Here is a 23,669-nt window from a genome sequence, read left to right on the forward strand (position 1 = left end):
GAGGGTCTTCCACACTTAAAATACTATTTTGAATGTTCTGGGTATTAGGGAACTAAAAGTCTGTGCTCCTTCTCTTGGAAATTTATTTGAAAAGAGATGAAAAATATGTATTGAATGATTAAGTAACAACTTAAAATGTAATTTTTACACATAACCTGTATGCACTGCTTTAAACTGCAATTAAAGCTATAAAGAAACTTATTTATAAGTATAAAAGTGGAAAGAGTTTAGCAAATATAGGAAGATGTCTTAGAAAATTAATGAATAAAGAATGTTATCTGTGACCCAAAACCTGTTTTTATTCTGACCTACCAAAAAATTCTAAATATTAATACGCCTTAGCAAGGTTTCAACTAACATTTTAAGCCAGTTTTAATTTTATTCACCCTGACACTATTTGGACAGTTTCAGATCTGTATTTTAATAGATGTCCATAGCCAGCTAACAATGGTCATTACTGAAGAAAAGCTCTGCAGTTGAAAAATGATCACCAAAAATGTTAATAACAGTGTCAGGATATCTATGGACTTCTTATTAGCATGTTTGAATTTAATCAGAAAACACTTTTTTATATTCTGGGGGAACCTTAGTTTCCAAGTGTTTAACACTTCTTAATGAAGTGCTAACAAGATATCAGTGTGGGTAACAGTTTGGCTCCAAATTTGGCTCTTATCAGAATCACCTGAGGCTTCTTTTTAAAAATCTGGATTTTAAGGCTTCTCTTGATTCAGGGGTTGAAATGGGCCTGGAAATCTGTATTCTTAATAAACTTCTGAAGTAATTTTTATTACCAGAGTGGGTAGAACCTGCTGCTTTTTAAGAACACAAGTCCTCTTATCCATTGCTGAGAGACAGAAAAGAATCCACCATTTCTCCAGCTCCCTACCGTTTGGTCCAATTCCAATTCTCCCATTTCCCACCCCATTCCCTCCAACACACATACAAGTAGATATTTTCCCTCCACCATTTGTGTGACTCTTTCTGGAGCATGATTCCGAACTCCCAATATGGGAATGGACCCTGAATTTAACAAGTATCTTTGTATTACACTATAAAACAGAACTCCTTTCATGTCAATACCTATTTATTAATTTATATTTTAATCTTTTATGCATTTTGTTGATCATTTGATATTGTTCTGGATTTTGGATACTCAGTGGTTCTTATCACTAAAGAAAGAGTGTTTTTGTTACTCCTAGTTTGGGCTACATTTTGTTTTTCAGATAGCTAACATCAATCAGGAACTTAAAGCCAGAGAAGCCTTAGACTTCAGTAAACATTTGATATAATCCACAGTTTAAGCGTCCATCTCTGTAGAGCACAACACTAGATTTAGACCTTTAGTTTTCAGTTGGAAATGTCACATCAAATCCAACATATTAAGTAAATATATAACATATGTAGGCCACCTGGCCATTGTGTGTTTAACAGATATTAAAGTTTGGAGACAAATTTCATCCTACATTAGATGATCTCAGTCAACCACTGACAAAGGCTGAAGTTCAAATTCTGATGGCGGATTTTTGTTTCCTTTATTCTTGGTCTTTGAATATTTCATGTAATTTTTTTGGCTATTTTCTCCCTAGGGTTTTTTCTTAAAAGAAAAATCATTGTCAACAGCTTAAGCAAAGCCGTACTGTAATCAAAGCAGTGTATATTCATTGGATGAAGAAAAGCAGGAAGGAATAATTTTAAAAGCAGCATTCTTTTCTCAGGGCTGAATTTCTTTATCCACCGGCAAACTGAAAAGAAATAACTAGGAGGTCGGATTCTGTCATTGTTCACTAGATGATTTGAGTATGCCAAGCTGAGGTTTTCTTTGTTTTTTTATTTTTTTTTTCAGTCTTCCAAAATTGCCTAATAACAAACATACAAAAAAAAAAAAATTTTATAGCAACGGATGTCTCTGAATGGTGGGGATTATATTGTTATTTTTGTTGGTTTTAGTTGTGCTTTTCTTATTTTCTCACCTCTTCAATTATCATTTTAAACAATGAACACTAACATTTTTGAAGAGGCTTTTATTATGAAATAGAAATACCAGTTGGAAGAAATATAAGACTGATTCTGTAAAGCAAAACTGTCACTTGGAAAAATGAAAATCTGCTTAAACATTGAGTGAGATGTTTTTATTATGTTCTGGGTTTCTTGCTCTATAATGAAAGAATGGTATGTGGTTGCATACAATCATAAAACTCGAATTTTCTCTCACTATCACTGGCTACTATATGTTTTCAACTGAAAACACTTCTAGCAATGTCTCAAAGCCCTGCTCTAATTCTCTGATGAATAATTTTATAACATTTTAAAACTATACACATATCCAAATATCATAGAGGGAAATATTAAAATATTAAAAACCCATTGAAGAGGCTTTGCCAAAATATATGCCAGAGGCATGGGTTTCAGAAATTGTTATATTTAATATGTTTATTAATTAGGTAGAACACGACTAAAACAATATATTAATGACATTCATGAGTTTTGTTCCACTGAGAGGTGTAGACACTAATGAATACTAAAATTACCCAGGAGACACAATCAATATAGCTTTAAATATATTACTCATATGCTGTTGTTTTAAACGTCAGCTATCTTGAGTTATCACCTCTTTTTCCTTGTATTTGAAAATGCTTTAAAAGACAGCATTTAAGAAAGTAACTTGACCAGATAAACACACTTCTAATTAAGTTCAAACCACAAGATAAAGGCTCAGTTTGTGTCACAGTTTTGCCTTGTAAATTGCTTTCATTTTCAAATTTATTTGAACTATGAAGAGAGAAATGGATGTATTTTGAACTGCATCCCTCTGGACTTCTACAGGCATCTTTGGGTCATTGCTGGGAGTTCCTGTCTCCATTCCCTGCCTTTGTCTGTCCCAGGTAGATCTACTATGTGTGACCTCTGCAGAAATATGGCCTGCTCCAGTTTCTGAACTAACTGTTAGAAGAAGAGTAGAAAGAATATCAATCACTTCAGTCCCAGTATCCAGAGGGCCCAGAACTAGGTCTTTTGAAACACACAGTATCCCGTAACACTTGGATGAAATGCAGGCACTTGACTAGCCTCCACATTAACACAGTCTCTTGCCACTTCCACTGGGGAAAGCCAGTTCATAAGATATAGTCTCTCCTGTGTGGTTTTCAAAGATTCTCATTCTCCTCTAGGGCTGAACACCTGGCCATACACATACCCTTTTGTATTGGCTCCCCCATAGTTTGACTAGCAGTAGCCTATTTACCCCCTTGGAGGGTTGGAGGCTGAGAAAATACAAATGTAATTTCCTTTCAGTAGCCCAAATACAGTATCATTTTTTGGGGGAAATCTAGGGTGACATACATTTAACATGACCCTTTGACTGTGTCTATCAATGATCAGGCATTTCACGCAAGGTTTGAATGTGGTTGAACCCTGTTGACTCTAAATTGAATTTTTGGAAAAGCACCTAAAGAGCTGATATTTCATGTCACTTATTAAGGAGATGTTGTTGCACTTTGGATATCATCTTTATAGGCACTAAAGCAGGCATTTTGTTTTGAAAATGCCCCTGGTCTTTATTCTGGTTTCTTCCAAGGGCCACCACACTTTCACTGAAAACATTCAGAAAAACATAAGCTGAGGATCTTCCAGGACCATCCACAAAGTGTTCTGTTTTGAAGTCTTAAGATCTAATGTGAAAATAAAAGGTGGGCGGGGGGGGCGTGGCATGCTTTCCGTGGTTAAATAGGTTTAGGAAACTCATCACACTATATCATCCCTTTTGGAGTTTTCCAGTGCATATTGGCATATTGAGGGTGCTTGGAAGTCTTGCAGTCAAAACAAAATCAGAAACTAAAACCTATTCAACTTTGTTTAAGGCAGCTTACTCTAAAATGATTTCACATTTTTTATTAGTGCCTAATATTATTCCACAGGTCCTATTTTTGGAAATGCTGGTGTAAACATCATTCTAGCACTGATTGGGAGGTATATTTGATTCCCAGGAACAATGTCTTAGCCAGAGATATTCATTGCCATCACTCATTCCCCTATCCCCTGGCAGGTCTTCAAGCTTGCTTGTCTCAGAGTACCGTGATTTCTTGATGTGCTTGAACCTTCTGTATTAACTGGGAGTGATATAACTCCAGAAGAGAGAGACCTCAGTGTCCTGCTCTGCCCCTGCTATGACAACTGGAAGGCCCAAGTAGGGTTTCTTTTTTTTTCTTTTTCTTTCTTTCTTTTTTTTTTTTTTTGAAACTTAGTTTTGCTCTTGTTGCCCAGGCTGGAGTGCAATAGTGCAATCTCAGCTCACTGCAATCTCTGCCTCCCGGGTTCAAGCGATTCTCCTGCCTCAGCCTCCCGAGTAGCTGGGATTACAGGTGCCTGCCACCACACCTGGCTAATTTTCTGTATTTTTAGTAGAGACGGGGTTTCACCACGTTGGCCAGGCTGGTCTCAAACTCCCGACCTCAGGTGATCCACCTGCCTCGGCCTCCCAAAGTGCTGGGATTACAGGTGTAGCCACTGTATCTGGCCCAAGCAGAGTTTCGAGCTAAGATTTCTCAGGTAGGTTTGCCAGGCACCCTATATATAGAAAACAGGTTCTGAATTTCTTTGCCCTGTATTATTTTCTCCTCAGGGAATTCAAGGAGGTAAGCTCCTCTGTCTGAAGGACCCCAGTTCAGCAAAAGGATACGTTCCAGACTCTGCCAGGAGTCAAGGTAAGACTCATAATGAGGGGTGAGGGGACCTCCCGCCCCAGAACAGAGGATGCTCTACAGAGTCACGACTGCTATAAACTCTGAGGAGACCCAGATAGGGAGTGGTCATATGAGATACCCTCTCACTTCCTCCTAGGGGGCCTCAGAGAAGTGATGGCATGGGTCTGAGGTGAGATAACCTCAAGTCAGAAGAGGGAGTATCCTGAGACCTACCCAGAGGCACAGTGAGGACCCTAAGTGAGGACTGAAGGGATCACCTATCATAATACAGAGGCATTCTCATAGAATCCACATCTGCCTGTCCTACTGTGCACCCTGGATAGGTGGCTTGCTGGCTCTACTGTAAAGAGCCTTCTCAGTCCCTTCTTCAAGTGCTTACAGGACAGGACAGGAGACATTTGAGGCCCAAGGGCACTGCCCTTTGGAAAAGCCTGGTGTAAGTGGCCTTTGTCAGAGTCAACGATGTTGAGTTTACCAGCTGAAGACACCCATTAGGGTGTCTTCACTCATTCACAACCTAAGACTTCCTTAGGTTGTGGTCCCCCATTGCCATACTTCCTACCAACATGCCTGCCTACCATACCACCAAGAGATAGCATGCCTCCATGCCAGAAGTATCAACCGTGTGCATGTAAGCAATGCCTCCAGGCCTACAAGGAGATCCAAAAGCCAAAAGTGTCCAACTTCATCAAGGGTATCAGATGAGGACTCAGAGGTCAAGAAGAGGAGGAAAGTCAGAGAATCTTGCAGGCTTTGCCAAACACTGAGAATTTGCCCGGGCACCCTCTATACTAGAAAGTGCTTTTTCTGATGAATTCCCTGTTGCTCAGTTACCAAATGAAAAAGCCTACCACAAAAGCAGACATGCTGAAAAATGCCATAAAAGAGTACAAGGAGCGCTTCCTGAGGTCCTGAGGAGAGCCTCTGAGTGTATGCAGCCTGTTTTTGGGGTTGAAGTAAAAGAAGTAGACCACTCTTATGCCCTTGTCAGAAAACTGGATCTCACCTATGATGAGAGGTTGAGATATGAAAAGGGCATGTCCAAGACCAGCCTCCTGATGACTGCCCTAGGCCTGATATTTACAAAAGGCAATTGAACCAATGAGGAGATAATCTGGGAAGAGCTGAAAATAAAGGGTATGTATTATGGGAGGAAGTACTTCATCTCTGGGAATCCCAGGAAGATCATCACCAGAGATCTGATGCATGAAAGGTACCTGGACTGCCAGCAGATGCCCCATAGTGATTCTTCCCACTATGAATTCCTATGGGGTCTGAGAGACAGCCCATCCTGAAACCAGAAAAATGAAAAGTCATAGAAATTTTGAGCCAAGGTTAATGATACTGTGAAAGGAAAATAAATCTTGGGACTCCAAACTCACTAAGCCAAAGGGAAAAGCTAAGAACTGGGTCAAGCAAACCTGTCTCCCTTTTGGTTCACAAATAAGATAGCTAGAAAGATTTAAAAAACTACACACCTTCCTCACAGTTTGGCCACAGGGATATCCCCTGTGGGCCCCAAGATCTTTACCCTAAAATAGTAATAGTTCTGTTGAATTTCACCCTGGCAATACAAATTCATAGCTTATCTTCGTAGGTGTGGGACAGAGGACAGAACTCAAAGTCATCCCTCTACTCACCTGAGACAAATGCATATCTGATTGCTTATTTTGCCCTATTGTTTATGTTATCTTATGTATAAATGCAGATTCACTGACCCAGATGAAAGCATAAGTGAATATTTCCTCTACCCACCGTCTCACAGGAAAATTGTGTATTCAGTGAAAGGATGATCAAAGACTCTAAAGGATGCCACCTTTTGTTTGTCTCTTATCTACCAACACATTTTAAAAATATTTCTTCCTCTTCCCCCAATATCCCCCCCTTTCCTCTTTAAATATCAAAGCTCTCAAAATCATTTTTGGAGAAAGGCATAGACCTGTCTCCTGGGCATGAATCCTTAACTTTGGCAAATAAACCTCCTTAAATGATTGAGACATGCCTCAGTCATTTTCATTGACTCAGAATATCATCCCAGTGCCTTGCCACCGACGTATGGAGAGGCTTTGAGAGATGAAGAAGACAGAGCTCAAGCCAGAGTTGAAGCCAGGGCTGGCACTACTGCCACAGCCAAGCAACATTCCAGGACTACGTTCAGCAGCTTCTCCCATGCCTAGTAAAGACTGAAACAAATATTTCACTTTGTGTTTGAAGTGGGCAGTGAGTGTTCTCAGTAGCAGAGGATTAGGATAAGGAAACAGTGTATACAATGAATATCTCCTTTGTCTTCTTGCTCTTATGGGTAACTTGTAGATTTGTTTATATATTGGTATTCTCCAAATGTTGCTCTTTTTAATAGATAATTTATTTAACTTAAGAATCTAAGATTTTGAATAGCACGGGTCATATATTTATTGTTGTTTATCAGGTTTAAGAATGAGAGTTCTGGCACTGCGTGTTCTCAGTCATAAGTGGGAGTTGAACAATAAGAACACATGGACACAGGGAGGGGAACATCACACACCAGGGACTGTCGGGGGAGGGGGGAGGGGAGGGAGAGCATTAGGGCAAATACCTAATGCGTATGGGGCTTAAAACCTAGATGATGGGTTAATAGGTGTACCAAACCACCATGGCACATGGATACCTATGTAAAAAACCTGTACATGTATCTGCACATGTATCCCAAAACTTAAAGTAAAAAAATAAATAAATAATTCAAAAAGAATGAGAGTTTTTAGTTTTTAAAAAAAGTGAAAATCCTTGATTTTTTTCCCCCTGTGATCCACACAAAATAACATAACATCAGAATAGGTATTTTCTTGGAAATGTGAAATAACTCCACACTCAAATAGTCAAAATCACGAAATAAAAAAAAAAAAAAAGGTGAGATGTGTTCAATTCTTGATTGGCCTTATTCCTTTTAGTCTTTCTTTTTATAAAATTAAAAGATATATAGCTGGATTTGTTTGACTTTTTCAAAAATGTAAGATAAATTAAATTGTACTCATTTAGTACTCTTGTTCATTGGCTCTTTTATTCCTTAAATAGTAATCAATTCTCTGCTCAATGTTAGCATTGGAGATGATAAGAAATAAAAAAGAAAGTTTTACCCATTGTCCAAAGAATTTTAGTCGTTAGGAGCAGCTATCATACAAATACACGGTGAAAGTATCTCTCAGATCCAAAGGACAAGGTTAAAAAAGATGGAGGCGGGTCAGAAAGGGGGAAGGGTTCCAGATGAGAGTGTGTAGCGTAAATGCTCTGAGAAGAAGAAAGTTAGGGCCTTAGGAAACTGCAAGTCCCTCGCTGGGAGGTAATTTTAAGTGAGGCTGCACGCTGGGCTGGAGGAGGCTGTGGGAGTGGTGAGCAGGGCAAGACCCTCAGATGGTAAGCTTCAGAATTGAGAGACTAAGCCTGTAATGGAAAAGTGCTCTTAACTTTGGTATTTGGAGAAAACTGGAGAGAAGCTCCACTAGGGGCAGCATTGGAAAGTGTCCTATGCTCTTGTCCCAGCGCAGATGAACACAGTGCAGAAACTAGCTGCTTTATATACATTGTATCCAGTGAGCTTCTGAGAAATAAGGATGATATTCCCTTAAGATGAAATGATAAGAAGCCGCTGGGTACTCTGCACTGGGCTGGGAGAGTTAAGAGTCAATTTCATTAAAAGGAGCATTCAAATTAGGCTATCGTGTACATAATTTGGCAAGTTCTAAGCAAGTTCTAGGTTTTTGGTGCTTGTTAAATTTATGAAAATAAAGGTGATTTAGATGGAAGTGACACTGGGAGGGAAGGAAGTTGTTAGTCCTTGACACAAATGTTAGATGTGTTGTGTTGCACCTAACTGGAGAAGTCTACCTCACATTGAATAATTTATCATTTAATGGGGAAATATTACTTGATTTTTCTTGCTAATCTGCATTTTGGCTCATTGGGTTTTCTTTCTTCTAGAATGCTGCATATTCTCTGACATCTATTGGATTAAGAAAATCAATCACAGTGGGATGGGTGGTATCATCAGAGTTCACGTTAATCATAGGTAATAGCTGCCATGCTGAAATCTCAATACAGGCCAAGTATTGTGTCAGGTGCTTTACATACATTAACCACATTTCACCAATTCCACAAGGAAGGGCTTATCAAACCTATTTCACAGATGCAGAGCCCGAGGCTCACAGAGTTTAGTAACGTTCCTGAGTTCACATAACTGGTAAGTGGCAGGGCTGAAGCCAGAACCCCAGTCTGGATTAATCTAGATCCCACACTGTTTCAATCTTCCCACTCTGAGGCTAACCTTGTGTTACTTCATTCATTTTTTTCTCTCTAATTTTGAAAAATGTATCTCAGGCAATAAAAAGAAGGACTCTGTGCCCATACTACTGGGTCAAATGCATTCCCAGACCAATATGAATGCCAAAATAAATGAGAGGCATAAATAAAGAAAAGAAAAATAGTACCTGGTGTCAATACGTTCATCTACACATGCACTATCAGGTAATCTCAAAAGATCAAAAGCTCCCAAAATCATCCTGGACAGTCTCTTCCCTGTAGAAAATAAATCTGTCAGAAGAGAATTTACACGAGAATCTAAGTATAGCAAGATGGAAAAGATCAGCATGTTTTTTCTCTGACAGCCCACTACCTGTCCTGTGGCTTCTGCCTTGTGCTTCAGCTTCCCCATCTCACATCACTCCTAGAACACGGCTCCTTCTCTGCAAGGTTTGCAGAAGAAAAACTGGCCATGTTTGCAGGGATGTGATATTTCCCAGAAAGCCTTTAATCAAAGATGATCCCCAGTTCAGAGGACATGGGAAACCAATATCCCAGAATATATGAGGTTATGCATAGACTGGCTCTCATCTGCTCTCAGACCTACAGAGCTCCAGACAGAACTGTCAGGCTGAGCATCCACTCATTTAATCTTCAGACCTCTCATGGACGTGGCCTAAGAAGGTCAACTTCATGTCAGTTGATGGAGTTCAGCCTCTGATAGACATGAACGTGAGGACCCTGAATGAAGATGATGGAAAGACCCAGCCAGAACTGTGGGGTCCCACAAAGTCCAGCTCAGGCTGTCAACCCTTCAAAGTCCAGAACAGCCCTGGCTAAATAGAGCTCACCACAACTTCCAGTTTAGAGGTGCACAGAGGGTGAGTACCTTGATCTCATAGGAACAGCCTCAGGTCAGTGGAGGATGGAGTGCCCCAAAACTGGTCAGGTGTCATGGTGAGGAACCTGAAGGGGAATAAGAGAACTGTTATAGGACCAACAGGTTTGTGTGTCGGCTGCAAAGTAACAGACACACTATAATAAAATGGCAAAGTTTGCAGCAAAGAGTTTAATGATTGCAGGGTGCCAAGTGAGGAGATGAGAAGAGACTCTCAAATTCATCTCCCCAAAGAGTTCTGGGCTGGGATTTGCAAGGAAATCATGGGGGTCGACGGGCTGGAGAACTGAGGTTATTGATTCGTTGGGATAAAGGGGATGAAATCATTAGAATGTGGAAACTGAGTTTTTTTTGTTTTTGTTTTTGTTTTGTTTTGTTTTGTTTTGTTTTGAGTCAGCTCCTGTGGAGTCCTTTGGACCAGCTGATGTCAGTAGGGTCCTTTAGAGCAGCTGGCATTAGTGGGGTCCTTCAGACCAGCTGAGTCCTTAGAATCATCACTATGCAGGACCTGAAGGAATATCTCAAAGAAAAAAAAAGTTTCATTATGTTCAAATTGTTATCTATATAGGAATTAAGGGGAACTATAATCTAGTAACAGGATCTACATGATTTTGGGATAATAGGCACCAAATAACTATGAGGAAGCAGGTCAGAGAGCAAGCTGACTTCATGATTAATGCTGAATGTTCCACAAGCTTGGCTTACCTTCATTTATCTCCCTTCCCTCTTCCCTGATTAATTTTATACAGTTCATAGGGGCAGTTTCAAAACCACCCACCCCAGAACAGAGGAGCCCACAAATTCCACCAATGCTGTCACTCTTGGGATGCCCAGAAGAGAATTATGAGGTGGAGAAACCCCATCAACATGCCTGGTGTGTTTCACAGAGGTGAAGACCTTGGACTAGCGGAAATGGCCCTAGTTCAAAGAGACAAAACCCAGGCCCTAACAGGAGTCAAGGTGAGGATCCTAAGTGTTATGAAGGTACTCTCTGCCCCGCAACACCAGCAGAGGGGGCCAAACGGAGCCCCTCGCCATTATTAGCACCGAGAGGTCCCAAAATAACTATCTCTGAGTCCCCTTAACTCCACCTGTATAGTCTCGGGGAAGGAAGGGCCTTTGTCTGAAGAGGGTGACCCCAGTTGTGCAGAGAGAGACTCTTGGCTTTCACGGGAATCAAGGTGAGGACTCTGAGTGCAGGTGAGAAGACCTCTCCCCAAAAGAGGCACATTCACAGAGCCCCGCCGCTGCTGTCAGGCCTGTGAGGCCCAGGCAGGCGTGGCCTGTGTGGCATGCTCTGATTTTCACGGTGGGGACTGAGGGAGGTGGGGGTATTGTTTGGAGGCTGGCGGATTTGGGTCAGCAGGCAGATTTGTCCCAGGCTGCTAGATACTGAAGTGAGGACCCCTAGTGGGGACGTAGGGACCAGCGACGCTAGAACAGTGACGTCCAGCGGGGACCTACCCCAGCCGTCAGTCCTCCAAGGCCACGGGCTGCCGGATGTGACACATCCTTCCGCTTGAAGACAAAGACCCGAGCGGATGTAGCTCATTCTGACTTCCGCTTTGGAGGCGAGGACCCCAGCAAGTATAAGGGGTGTCGCGTCTGGTCAGCCGAGGGTGAATTCTCAGGACTGGTCGGGAGTCAAGGTAAGGACCCTGAGTGTAAATTGAAGAGACCGCCCCCACCCGTAACAAACAGGGCGCCACTAAGTCCCGCTTCTGCATTTGGTCCTGAGAGGCTCCGGTAAAGCCGTCCGGCAGTATTCCACCTGGAAAGTTCCAGGGCAGGGGAAGGGTGAGGGGAGGGGCAGTCACGGGGGAAGGAGGCTTGGACGTAGGCGATAGGCCTCATTCTGCACTTAGAGTGGATGTAGGCCCTAAATGAAATCAATTTGAGGGCCGTAAATGTGGAGTGAAGAGAATATCTCCTACCCTTAACAGAGGTGGCCTCACTAAGTCTTGTCCCTGCAGATGGCTCTGGGAGGCCCCAGCGAAGCTGTGCCTGGAAAGCCTCAGGGAGGGGAGGGCCTTGAACCTAGGAAGCAGCCCTGCCTCTGCTCATATGGCATCAACCTAAAACCTAACTGGGGTTAAGGTGGGGACTCTGAGTACCAATGAGTGGACCTCTACCCAAAAGAGGAGTCATGCTGAGCAGTTCCCAGGCCGACGTGCACTGGGCTTTAGATGGTCCCAGGCTGAGATGACAAATGCGGTGCAACCTAACTTCCTCTCCAGGAACTAAAGAAGTTGAGGGCTACACCCAAGACCCACATCTGCTGCCAGCAATAGGAGGGTCAGGGCAAAGCTGGCAAGCTGAGATGCCCTCTCATTTCCTCTGGAGGTGGTCTCAGGGAGGTGAGAAGGTGAAGGGGGATCAGACATGTCACATGGCCAGAGCAGGATCAAGAGGCCAGGGGAGGTGCTACATACTTTTTCTTTTTTTGGAGACAACATCTCGCTCAGTTGCCTGGTTGGAGTGCAGTGGTGAGATCTCGGCTCACTGCAACCTCCACCTGCCAGGTTCAAGCAATTCTCCTGCCTCAGTCTCCCGAGTAGCTGGGACTACAGGCGCCCACCTCCACACCTGGCTAATTTTTTTTTTTTTTTTTTTGTATTTTTAGTAGAGACGGGGTTTCACTGTGTTGGCCAGGATGGTCTCGATCTCTTGACCTTGTGATCTGCCCACCTCAGCCTCCCAAAGTGCTGGGATTACAGGCGTGAGCCACCGCGCCCAGCCTGGGGAGGTGCTACACACTTTTAAATGACCAGATCTCATGAGAACTCACCATTAAGGGGAATGGTGCTAAACCATTCATGAGAAATCTGCCCTCATGATCCAGTCACCTCCTACCAGGCTCCACCTCCAACATTGAGGATTACAATTAGACGTGAGATTTGGTGGGGATACAGATCCAAACCATATCAGGGAAGAATATTAGACCCTCTCATGAGTCAAATTTAGAGGCTGAGTTGGGACTGTATGCGGGACCATCTATCACAGGGCAGTTATCTGCCTGCCACAGCTTTTACTTTTGGGAAGACCACATTTGGTCAGATAAGGCCACCCTCACTTCCTCCTATGGATTTTCAGGGAGGTTGGCTCTTACTATGACGACATAGATCTCAGTTCAATAAAAAGGAGAGCTCCTCTATCAGGAGTCAGATTGAGGAATCTGAGTGAGAATTCAAGGGACCATTGAACCCTTAACAGTGGAGACATCAAAGAATCCAGTTCAACCCTTTATTTTCAGCCCTAGAAGGCTCAGGAAAGGGTTATCAGTTCTAGTGTCCCCCTCTCTTTTTTATATAAGATCTAAGAGAGGTGAGATTCTTAGTCTGAAGCTGTAGCCACCAGTCAGCAGAAGGGGGCTGGTGCCAAGCCCTACATGAAGCCAAGGTGGGGACCTTGAATGAGAGCTGAAGACTCTAATGATTCCAAGACATCAAAGACCTCACTGAACGCTCAGCACTGGGTGTCACTTGTCAGAGTGGTGGATTGAGGCACCCCTTCAATTCCTTCTCATGAATCCAGGGAGCTTTGAGGTGTCAAATTCACAATGGCGGAAGGGAGTGGCTCGGGCCCTGCCAAGACTTCATAAGATAATCCTAAAAGTGAACTGATAAAACCTCAAATACCAGAAGACAGGAGGCCCCGCTGCCAGTACCTCCTGTCACCATAGTAAGCCCAAGGCAGGGCTGACAGAATGCAGTCTGAAACTCACTATAGAGGTTCTATGGTTCTTCTCTGGTGTCTTAGGGGAAAGGCTGACCAGGACAACAGGAGCATTGTGGCTTTCTAGAACAGTGCCTTCAGGGGAACTTGCAAAGGCAGGCTTCCTTCAATAAAGCCAAGATGGGGTCTTCCAGCTAAAGGTGCTCGCAGATTTCTTTCTCCCATCTCCAGGTATACTAACCACCTCTTCTGCTCACATTTCTTAGTGTACCCAGCCATCATGCCTCGTGGTCAGAAAAGTAAGCTCCGTGCCCGTGAGAAACGCCGCAAGGCCCGAGACGAGACCCAGGGTCTCAATGTTCCTCAGGTCACTGAAGCAGAGGAAGAAGAGGCCCCCTGCTGTTCCTCTTCTGTTTCTGGGGGTGCTGCTTCAAGCTCTCCTGCTGCTGGCATTCCCCAGAAGCCTCAGAGAGCCCCAACCACTGCCGCTGCTGCTGCTGCTGCAGGTGTTTCATCCACAAAATCTAAAAAAGGTGCCAAGAGCCAAGGTGAGAAAAACGCAAGTTCCTCCCAGGCCTCAACATCTACTGAGAGCTCAAGCGAAGATCCTCTAACCAGGAAGGCAGGGATGTTGGTGCAGTTCCTGTTGTACAAGTATAAAATAAAAGAGTCCGTTACAAAGGGAGAAATGCTGAAGATTGTTGGCAAAAGGTTCAGGGAGCACTTCCCTGAGATCCTCAAGAAAGCCTCTGAGCACCTGAGTCTTGTCTTTGGCCTTGAGCTGAATAAAGTCAAACCCAACGGCCACACTTACACCTTCAACAGCAAGGTAGACCTCACCGATGAAGAATGCCTGCTCAGTACCTGGGACTTTCCCAGGAGCGGGCTTCTGATGCCTCTCCTGGGTGTGATCTTCTTAAATGGCAACTCTGCCACTGAGGAAGATATCTGGGAATTCCTGAATATGTTGGGAGTCTATGATGGAGAGGAGCACTTAGTCTTCGGGGAACCCCGGAAGCTCATCACCCAAGATCTGGTGGAGGAAAAATATCTGGAGTACAAGCAGGTGCCCAACAGTGATCCCCCACGCTATCAATTCCTGTGGGGTCCAAGAGCCTATGCCGAAACCAGCAAGATGAAAGTCCTGGAGTTTTTGGCCAAGGTGAATGGTACCACCCCCTGTGCCTTCCCAGCCCATTATGAAGAGGCTTTGAGAGATGAAGGGAAAGCCGGAGTCTGAGCCAGAGTTGTACCCAGGCCTTGCACTACTGCCATGGCCAATCAATCTCCCAAAGCCCAGTTTACCTGCTGTTCTCACCCCCAGTTGAGGTCTTAGGCAGATTCTTCACTTTGTAATTTAAAAGGCCTGTTAACTTTTGTTCTTGTTATGCATGAATAACTTGTTGACTTTTTTCTCTTTTTCAACTAGTGTTTCTTTCAACAGGTTTATTTAGATTCAGAATGTAAAATTTACAAATGATATGGATCACCCTGTTATTACTGTTTTTCAGGGATAGCAGAAAGTGTCTTGTTTTTTGAGTGAAACAACTTGTTAATAGAAATCCTTAAATCACCTTTGTAATCCAGGACAAGAAAATGTGGCATTGGAATAGAAATATCTTTGGAAATGTGAAAGACCTCTTAGTGAAGTATTTGGGATCAGAAGCCAGAGGGGTAAAAATGTTCAATTCTTGGTTTACTCCATTTAATCTTTCTTTTCATAAAGATACATACCTGGATTTGTTTATGTTATTCAAGAATGTGTGAGAAATTAAATCATAGTTAGTTAATCCTCTTGTTTGTGACTCTTACTTTAAATATTAATTGAACATCTGCTCTTTGGGAGTCTTCCTGCTTGTACTGGGAGTGTTTAGTCAAAGAAGACCAAACTTGTGCTCATGCAATTGTAGAGTCTAGGAGAAGCTGTCATCATGGAAGAAGGTGAGATACTTCATAAAAAATAGGAAAAAGAGGTGATGAAAGGAATAGTTTTCATTGCTAAGCAGCATTTTGACTGAATGTGGTTTTTCAGTCTTAAAATGTTGTGTATTCTCTGAGATATAATGGATTTTTTTTTTTTTTAATCTCAGCTGGAAGGTTGGTAATGTCTCTGATCAAAATCATCATAGTAATAGTTGCCACTTCCTGATGTCTCAATTGACGAGACAGACACATTTGCATGCATGACATATATTCCACCAGTAGTACGAGATGGGGCTTATCAAACCCACTTTACAGTAAAGAGTCTGAGGTTCACTGAGTTTGGTAATTTGCCAAAGTTTACGGGGCCAGTAGTGAAAGGGTTGGGATAAGCCCCCTGATCTGAATTACCCTAGAGCCTACACTGCTCCACCCCTCTCAGCCTGAGGCAAACCTTGAAAAAATATTTTGGTTTTCTTCTTATTACTGCAGAACGTGTTTCAGGTAATAAAAGAATAACCTTGTACCCAAACTAGTAGATTGGAATACATAACCACAGCAACAATAATACCAAAAAAACCTGAGAGGTATAAATAAGTGAAAGACAATATTCAGTGACAGAATGATTATCTACATTTGCAATGTTAGATAACCTCAAAAGATCAGGGGCTCCCCAAATCATCCTGAACAATCTCTTCCCTGTAGAAAATAAATCTATCAGAACAGAAATTACATGAACGTGTAAGACTAGCTGATAAAGAGAAGAAATAGATCAATGTGTCTTATCTGTGGCTGCCCATCTCCAGTCTTAGGCCCCCTGCTTCGTGCTACAACTTTGCGGTATCACACCACTCCTAGGACAGGGACCCATTCTCTGCAATGTTTACAGAGAGGAAATTGTTCTAGAATTTGCAGAGATGTGGCATTTTGCAGGAAGCATTTAATCCAAGAGACAGAGCCAAGATGAGGGCTGGGGAGACCAACATCCCAGAATATCAGGCAGGGGTTTAACATAGACCATTCCCTTCTGCTCTCAGACACAGTCCTAGGCTGAGCTGTCAGTCTGAGCATCCCCTCACATATTCTTCAGGCATCTGAGAGACGTAAGAGCCCTAAGGGCAGCATCCTCAAGTCAGTAGAGAAAGGAATCCCAGCCTCTTATAGGAATGAACATAATAAACCTAAATGAGGATGATGGAAGGACCCAGCCAGAACAGTTGGGGGCCTGTAAAGTCACATTCCAATCGTCAGTCTTGTGAAGTCCAGAACTGTCCTGGTGGACACTGACTTCCAATTCAGGTCCCAGCAAGGTGAGGACTTTGGTTTGAAGGCTATGGCCTCAGGTCAGTAAGGAGTGGAGTCCCAGGAAGGGGGCAGAGTCAAGGTGAAGGCCTGGCATGTGGATATAGGGACCATTCAACCCATAACTGGCAGGCCTGCCTCTAGTCATTCCTTTGCTATTAGCCTTAGGAGGCCCAGGGAGGAGCTGGTGGGCCCTGGTGCCCCTGTCTTTTTCCTGGAGAATCCCAAGGAGATGAGACTTGATTTACAGGCTGGCCTCCCAGTTAAGCAAAGGGTGGAATCCCAGGCCATGATAGGTGTTAAGGTAAAAATCTCATATGGGGAAAGAGGGAAACAACTGCTAGAGAGGTGAACAGAGAACAAGGATGTCCTTAGAAAGTTATGCCTGGCCGGATGCAGTGGCTCATGCCTGTAATCCCAGCACTTTGGGAGGCCAAGGTGGGTGGATCATTTGAGGTCAGGAGTTCAAGACCAGCATGGCGAAAACCCGTCTGTACTTAAAAAATACAAAAATTACCTGGGCATGATGGTGGGCGCCTGTAATCCCAGCTACTTGGGAGGCTGAGGCAGGGATAATTGCTTGAACCTGGGAGGCTAAGCTTGCAGTGAGCAGAGATCGCGCCACTGCACTCCAGCCTGGGCAACAGAGCGAGACTTCATCAGAAAGAAAAGAAAAGAAACTTATGCCCTGGGAGGCCATAAGCATAGCTTTCAGGCTGGGGTTACCCCACATTTGCTGAGGGCCGGGGAGTGGTCTCAGGGACATGAAGTCCTTGGACTAATAGGGGAGGCCCCATTCAGTAGAGGGAGGATATTGGCTCCTTAACAGGATTCAACATGATGACACTGAGTGACAATGAAGGGACCCCTCCCAGAAAGAAGAGGGTCACGTAGAACCTTGTCCCTACTGTCAGACCTGAGACCTGGACACGATGACATGATGTATCATACTCACTTCTTCCCAGGTAATCTCGCGGAGGTGAAAAATATTAACAAAATGGGCAGCCTCAGGTCAGTAGAGAGATTTCTAGGTTGTTGCAGAAGTCAACGTGAGGACCCTGAAGACTGAGGTGAACACCTACCCCATAACAGTGAGGGTAGCACAGATTCCTTCCACTACTGTTAGCCTAGGGAGAACATGAGCAGTTATGGCAACATGAAGCAAATTTTACTTCTTCTTAGGGTGTACCAGGGAATTGGTCTTCAATTCCCTTCATATGGGGAGATAGGCCTCAAGTCAAGACAGGAAGGATTTGCACAGGGTGTGACAGGAATAAGGATGAGGAAACTGAAGAGTAAGGGACCACAGACCCCACATCAGTAGGAGCCACACAAAATCCTTGTCAGCCCTCAGAGACCCCAAGCAGAAATGTCAGCTGGAATTTCCCATCAGGTCCTACTCAAGGGTAACAAGGGAAGTGAGGGTCTTGATCTTAGGGTGGCAGTCTCACATCAACAGAAAAAGAAATCTTCGGCCTGTCCAGAAGTTAAAAATGTAGGACCCTGAGTTAGGACCCTGCATGGAACTACCCATGATAGGGCCTTGAACTGCCTGCCACAGGTTTCATTCTTGTGACACCATTGGCAGGTATGTAGCCAGATGAGGCCATCCTTGCTTCCTCTTGTTGGATCTTAGGAAAGTGTGGGCCTCACTATGAAGAGATGTCATCAGGTCAAGAAGGAGGGGATCCCCAGGCCCTGCCAGGAGTAAAATCAGGGAATCTGAGTGGAGACTGAGGGGACAACATAGCCTTGAATAGAGGGGACAACAAAGTGTCTACCCTTTGATATCAGCCTTAGAAGACTCAGAGCAGGACTGTTAGGGGAGGCACCTCATCACTTCTTTATATAAGGTCTAGGGGAGGGGAAATCTTTGGTCTGAAAGTTCAGCTACCAGTCAGCAGAAGAGATCCAATACATGCCAGTCTATGTGCCAAGTGCTTTCCATTCATTACCCACATCCTGCCAGTTCTACCAGACAGGGCTTACCAAACCCATTTCATAGATGCAGAACCTGAGGCTCATAGAATTTAGTAACGTGCCCAAGTTCACCCTGCTAGTAATGACAGGGCTGGGACGAGAACCCTGGTCGGAGTTAGTCAAAAGCCCACACTGTGCCACTCCTCTCAGACTAAGGATGACCTTGTTCCTTAATTAACTTTTCCTCTCATTACTGCAAAATGTACCAGAGGCAATAAAAAGAAAGACTGTGGCCAAACTATTGGACTGTAATATATAGCCAGAACAATAAAAATATCAAAATAAATGGAAGGTTTGAGTAAGGAAAAAAAAAATATTTTGATGACAGAATTTACATACATATGTGATGTCCAATAAATCCAAAAAATGAGGGTGTACAAAAAAAATAATCTGACTCAGCCACTTCCTTATAAAAAGTAAATATATCACAACAGAAGTTACATGAGACCCTAAATCTGGCTGGGCAAGAATGGGGGATCAACATTTGCTTTTTCTCTTATAGCCTACCACCTATCCTGGGCCCCCTGCCTTGTGCTGTAGATTTCCCATATTGCATCATTCCTAGGGCAGGGGCCTGTTCTCTGAAAGGTTTGCAGAGAGGACACTGTTCAGGAGTTTGCAGAGATGTGGCGTTTCCCAAGAGGGCTTTAATCCCACTGGCAAGAGCCTGTATGAGGACATACATAAATCAGGACTGGAAAAACAAACACTGCAGAATATTGGTTATTACAAAAAGACTAGCCCCTGTCTGCTTTCAGATCTAGAGGGTCCCAGGCAGAACTGTCAGGATGAGCATCCTCTCATTTATTTTTCACAGTTGTCAGGAACTTGAGAGCTTTGGCCTAAGGAGGGCAAGCTTAGGTCAGGAGAGAGATAAGGCCCAAGATCTGTTAGATACAAATGCCAGATCCCTTAAAAGTAATTAAGAAAGCACCCACCCAGAACACTGGGGTCCTGAAGAGTTCAGGCCCTGCTGTTGACCCTTGGAGGTCCTGAATTCCATGGCTGGATGAAATATAGAGAGGCCTTGAAAGATGAAGCAGAGAGAGCCTGAGCCAGAGCTGCAGCCAGGGCTGTGCTACTGCCATGGCCAGGGCACATACCAGAGCCACGTCCCGCTGCTCCTCCTACATCTAGTGAGATCTGAGACAGATTCTTCACTTTGTAGTTGAAAAGAGAAGGCAACATTCTAAGTAGTGGAGAGCCAATTTCGACCTAGGGCAAACATATTGTATGTCTTATTTTTGTTTTTTGCTCCACTTGAATAATTGGAAGATGTATCTTTTTTATTTTTGGCACTTTTAAAATGTATTCATTTTAATAGAAGATTTATTCAGCTTCAGTATCTGTGTTTATGAATAACATGGATAACATATTTATTTCTGTTTTCCATATATAAATGTAAAAGTGCTGGAATTTTTTATCAACAAATTGGAAATCCTTAGGTCTCTCTTTGTGGTCCAGAACAAGATAACATAGCATATGAATAAGGACTTTTCTATTGTATAAATTTAAGTTGTACAGCAGGATGTTTTGATATACATATATTGCCATGCACCATATGATGATGTTTCAATCAGGACCACATATACAATGGTGGTCTCATAAGATTATAATGGAGCTAAAAAACTGCATTATTTACATGTGTGTGGTGATGCTGGTGAAAACAAACCTACTGCACTACCAGGCCTATAAAAGTATAGCACATACAATTATGTGCAGTACATAGCACTTGATACTGATAATAAAAAACAATGTTACTGGTTTATATCTTTATTATACTATACTTTTTAAAAATCAGGTTGCTGCAAAAGTAATTACATTTTTTGCCATTAAAAGTAATAAGAATTGAGACAGGGTAGTAGTAGTAATAATATTCTAGTAATATTAAATAAGTAGTAATATTAATTAATAGGTAATAATATTAAAATATTAATATTAATTAATAAGTAGTAATATTAAAAGTAGTAATAATTGAGACGGAGTCTTGCTCTGTCGTTCAGGCTGGAGTGCAGTGGTGCAATCTCAGCTCGTTGCAACCTCTGCCTCCTGGGTTCAAGCAATTCTCCTACCTCAGCCACCTGAGTAGTTGGGATTACAGGGGCCTGCCACCACGCCCGGATAATTTTTGGACTTTTAGTAGAGAGGGAATTTCACCATGTTGGCCAAGCTGGTCTCGAACTCCTGACCTCAAGTGATCTGCCCGCCTCAATCTCCCAAAGTGCTGGGATTACAGGTGTTACTTTTGTTATTATTTTAGAGTGCACTCCTTGTACTACTACTAATAAAAAAAAAATGTTAATTGTAAAAACAATCTCAGGCAGGTCCTTCAGGTTGTATTTCAGAAGAAGGTGGTGTTATCATAAGAGATGACAACTCCATGTGTATTATTGTCCCTGAAGACCTTCCGGTGGGACAAGATGTGGAGGTGGAAGACAGTGATACTGATGATCCTGACCTTGTGTAGGCCTAGGCTAATGTGTGTGCTTTTGTCTTCATTTTTAACAAAAAGGTTTAAAAATTTTAAAAGTAAAAATAGAAAAAAGCTTATAAAATATGAATATAAAGAAAGAAAATATTTTTGTACAGCTGTACAATGTGCTTATGTTTTAAGCTAAGTGTTACTACAAAGAGTCAAAAAGCTAAAAAAAATTAAGAAGTTTATAAAGCAAAAAAGTTACAGTAAGCTAAGGGTAATTTATTGTTAAAGAAAGAAAACTACTTTTGAGAATTTAGTGTAGCCTAATTGTACAATGTTTATAAAGTCTATAGTAGTGTACAGTAATGTCCCAGGCCTTCACATTCATTCACTAGTCAATCACTGGCTCGCCCAAAGCAACTTCCAGTTCTGCAAGCTACATTAATGGTAAATACTCCATATAGGTGTATGATTTTTAACAACCTTTTATATCATATTTTTTACTGTACCTTTTCTACATTTAGGTACACAAATACTTAGCACTGTGTTACATTTGCCTACAGTATTCAGTACAGTCACATGCTGTACAGGTTTGTGGCCTGGGAGCAATATGCTATACCAAATAGCCTATGTGTGTAGTAGGCTATACCACCTAGTTTGTGTAAGTATACTCTATTATATTTGCACAGCAATGAAATTGCCTAACAACGCATTTCTCAGAAAGTATCCTCATTGTTAAGCAATGCATTACAGTACATGGTGAAATGCTTACTACAGGTAAGCAATTTAATATATCCATTATATCATATAGTTACCTTGTTTTGTGGTAAGAGCACCTAAAATCTACTCTTAGAAAATTTGCAGTATGCAATACAATATTATTAACTGTAGTCCTCATACTGTACTTTAGATCTCTAGATTTATTCGTCCTACAAAACTGCAACTTTCTACTGTTTGACATGCATCTCTGCATCCCCTCCCCACCCTGCCTCTGGTAACTACTGTTTTATTCTCTTTTTCTATGTATTTAACTTTTTTTCTTTTTAGAGTCTACATATAAGAGAGATTAATAGCATGTAGCATTTTTCTTTCTGTGTCTGGTTTATTTCACTCAGCATAATGTCCCCCAAGTTCATCTGTGTTGTTGCAATGGCAGAATCTCTTTTTCGAGGCTAAATAACATTTTTTAAAATTTTATCTTAGTTTCAGGGGTACATGTGCAGGTTGTTATATAGGCAATTGCATGTCGTGGGGGTCTGGGGTACAGATTATTTCATCACCCAGGTAATAAGCATAGTACACAATAGGCAGTTTTTTCATCCTCACCCTCCTTCCACCTTCCACCCTCAAGTAGGCCCCAGTGTCTGTTCCCTTCTTTGTGTCCATGTGTACTCAATGTTTAACTCCCACAAAGAACATGCAGTATTTGGTTTTCTGTTTCATGGTACATATATACCACAATTACTTTATCCATTCATCCATTGATAAACACTTTTGTTGTTTCCACATCTTGGTCATTGAGAATAATACTGCAGTGAACATGGGAGCACAAATATCTATAGGAGGTGATGATTTCATTTCCTTATGCCCAGATGAGAGATTGCTGGGTCATATGGTAGTCCATTTTTAATTTTTGAGAAAGCTGATACTGTATTCCATAATGGTTGTACCAATGTGTATTCCCACCCATAGTGTAGAAGCGTTCCATTTTCTGTACACTCTTGCCAACACTCATCTCTAGTGGGTTTTTGTTCTGTTGTTTTTGTTTTGTTTTACTTTATTTTATTTTATTTTATTTTATTTTGAGATGGAGTCTCACTCTGTTGCCCAGGCTGGAGTGCAGTGGCTGATCTCAGCTCACTGCAAGCTCCGCCTCCCGGGTTTACCCCATTCTCCTGCCTCAGCCTGCCGAGTAGCTGGGACTACAGATGCCCGCCACCTCGCCTGGCTACTTTTTTGTATTTTTTAGTAGAGACGGAGTTTCACCGTGTTAGCCAGGATGGTCTCGATCTCCTGACCTCGTGATCTACCCGTCTCGGCCTCCCTAAGTGCTGGGATTACAGGCTTGAGCCACCACGCTCGTCCTATTTTATTTTTTTTATAATAGCCTTCCTAACTTGTATGAGGCGATATCTCACTGTGGTTTTGATTTGCATTTCCCTGATGGTTAGTGATGTTGAGCATATCTTTGTATAGCTATTGGACATTTTTATGTCTGCTTTGGAGAAATGTCATACAAATAGTGATTTTTCTTGAGTATTGATTATCTTGGAAATGTGATTGAACACTGTATTAAAAATTGTTGAGATAAAAAAAATTGTTTTAAAAGGTTGTCTATTCTTGGTTTGCCTAATTCCTTTTAGTCTTTCTTCTTATAAAATTAAGAGTTATGTATCTGGATTTTCTTAGATTATTAAAGAATGTAGGAGAGATGAAATCCAAATTTATTGGACTTCATACTCACTCTCTTATTTATTCCTTAATCATTAATTGAGCATCAGCT

The 23,669-nt window shown here is 42.3% G+C and overlaps 1 protein-coding gene across 2 annotated transcripts; it reads left to right on the forward strand.

Annotated features, from left to right (window-relative positions):
• Positions 1-11,428: 11,428 nt before the first annotated feature.
• MAGEB2 (MAGE family member B2) lies at positions 11,429-15,335 on the forward strand. Of its 2 annotated transcripts, none has more exons than XM_025372740.1 (2): positions 11,429-11,519; positions 13,777-15,335. In XM_025372740.1, exon 2 carries the CDS (start codon positions 13,826-13,828, stop codon positions 14,783-14,785), a length of 960 nt encoding a protein of 319 aa, XP_025228525.1. In that variant the 5' UTR covers positions 11,429-11,519; positions 13,777-13,825; the 3' UTR covers positions 14,786-15,335. The 2 variants fall into 2 exon arrangements, with proteins under 2 accessions (XP_025228525.1, XP_025228524.1); XM_025372739.1 differs by having other exon boundaries at positions 11,430-11,519; positions 13,821-15,335.
• The last annotated feature ends 8,334 nt before the right edge of the window (positions 15,336-23,669 follow it).

The sequence above is a fragment of the Theropithecus gelada genome, chromosome X (genome assembly GCF_003255815.1).
Source record: "Theropithecus gelada isolate Dixy chromosome X, Tgel_1.0, whole genome shotgun sequence".
NCBI classification, from domain to species: domain Eukaryota; kingdom Metazoa; phylum Chordata; class Mammalia; order Primates; family Cercopithecidae; genus Theropithecus; species Theropithecus gelada.

What these genes read in the sequence shown, in the direction of transcription:
- MAGEB2 (XM_025372740.1), top strand. Translation starts at nt 13,826, where the DNA reads ATGCCTCGTGGTCAGAAAAGTAAGCTCCGTGCCCGTGAGAAACGCCGC.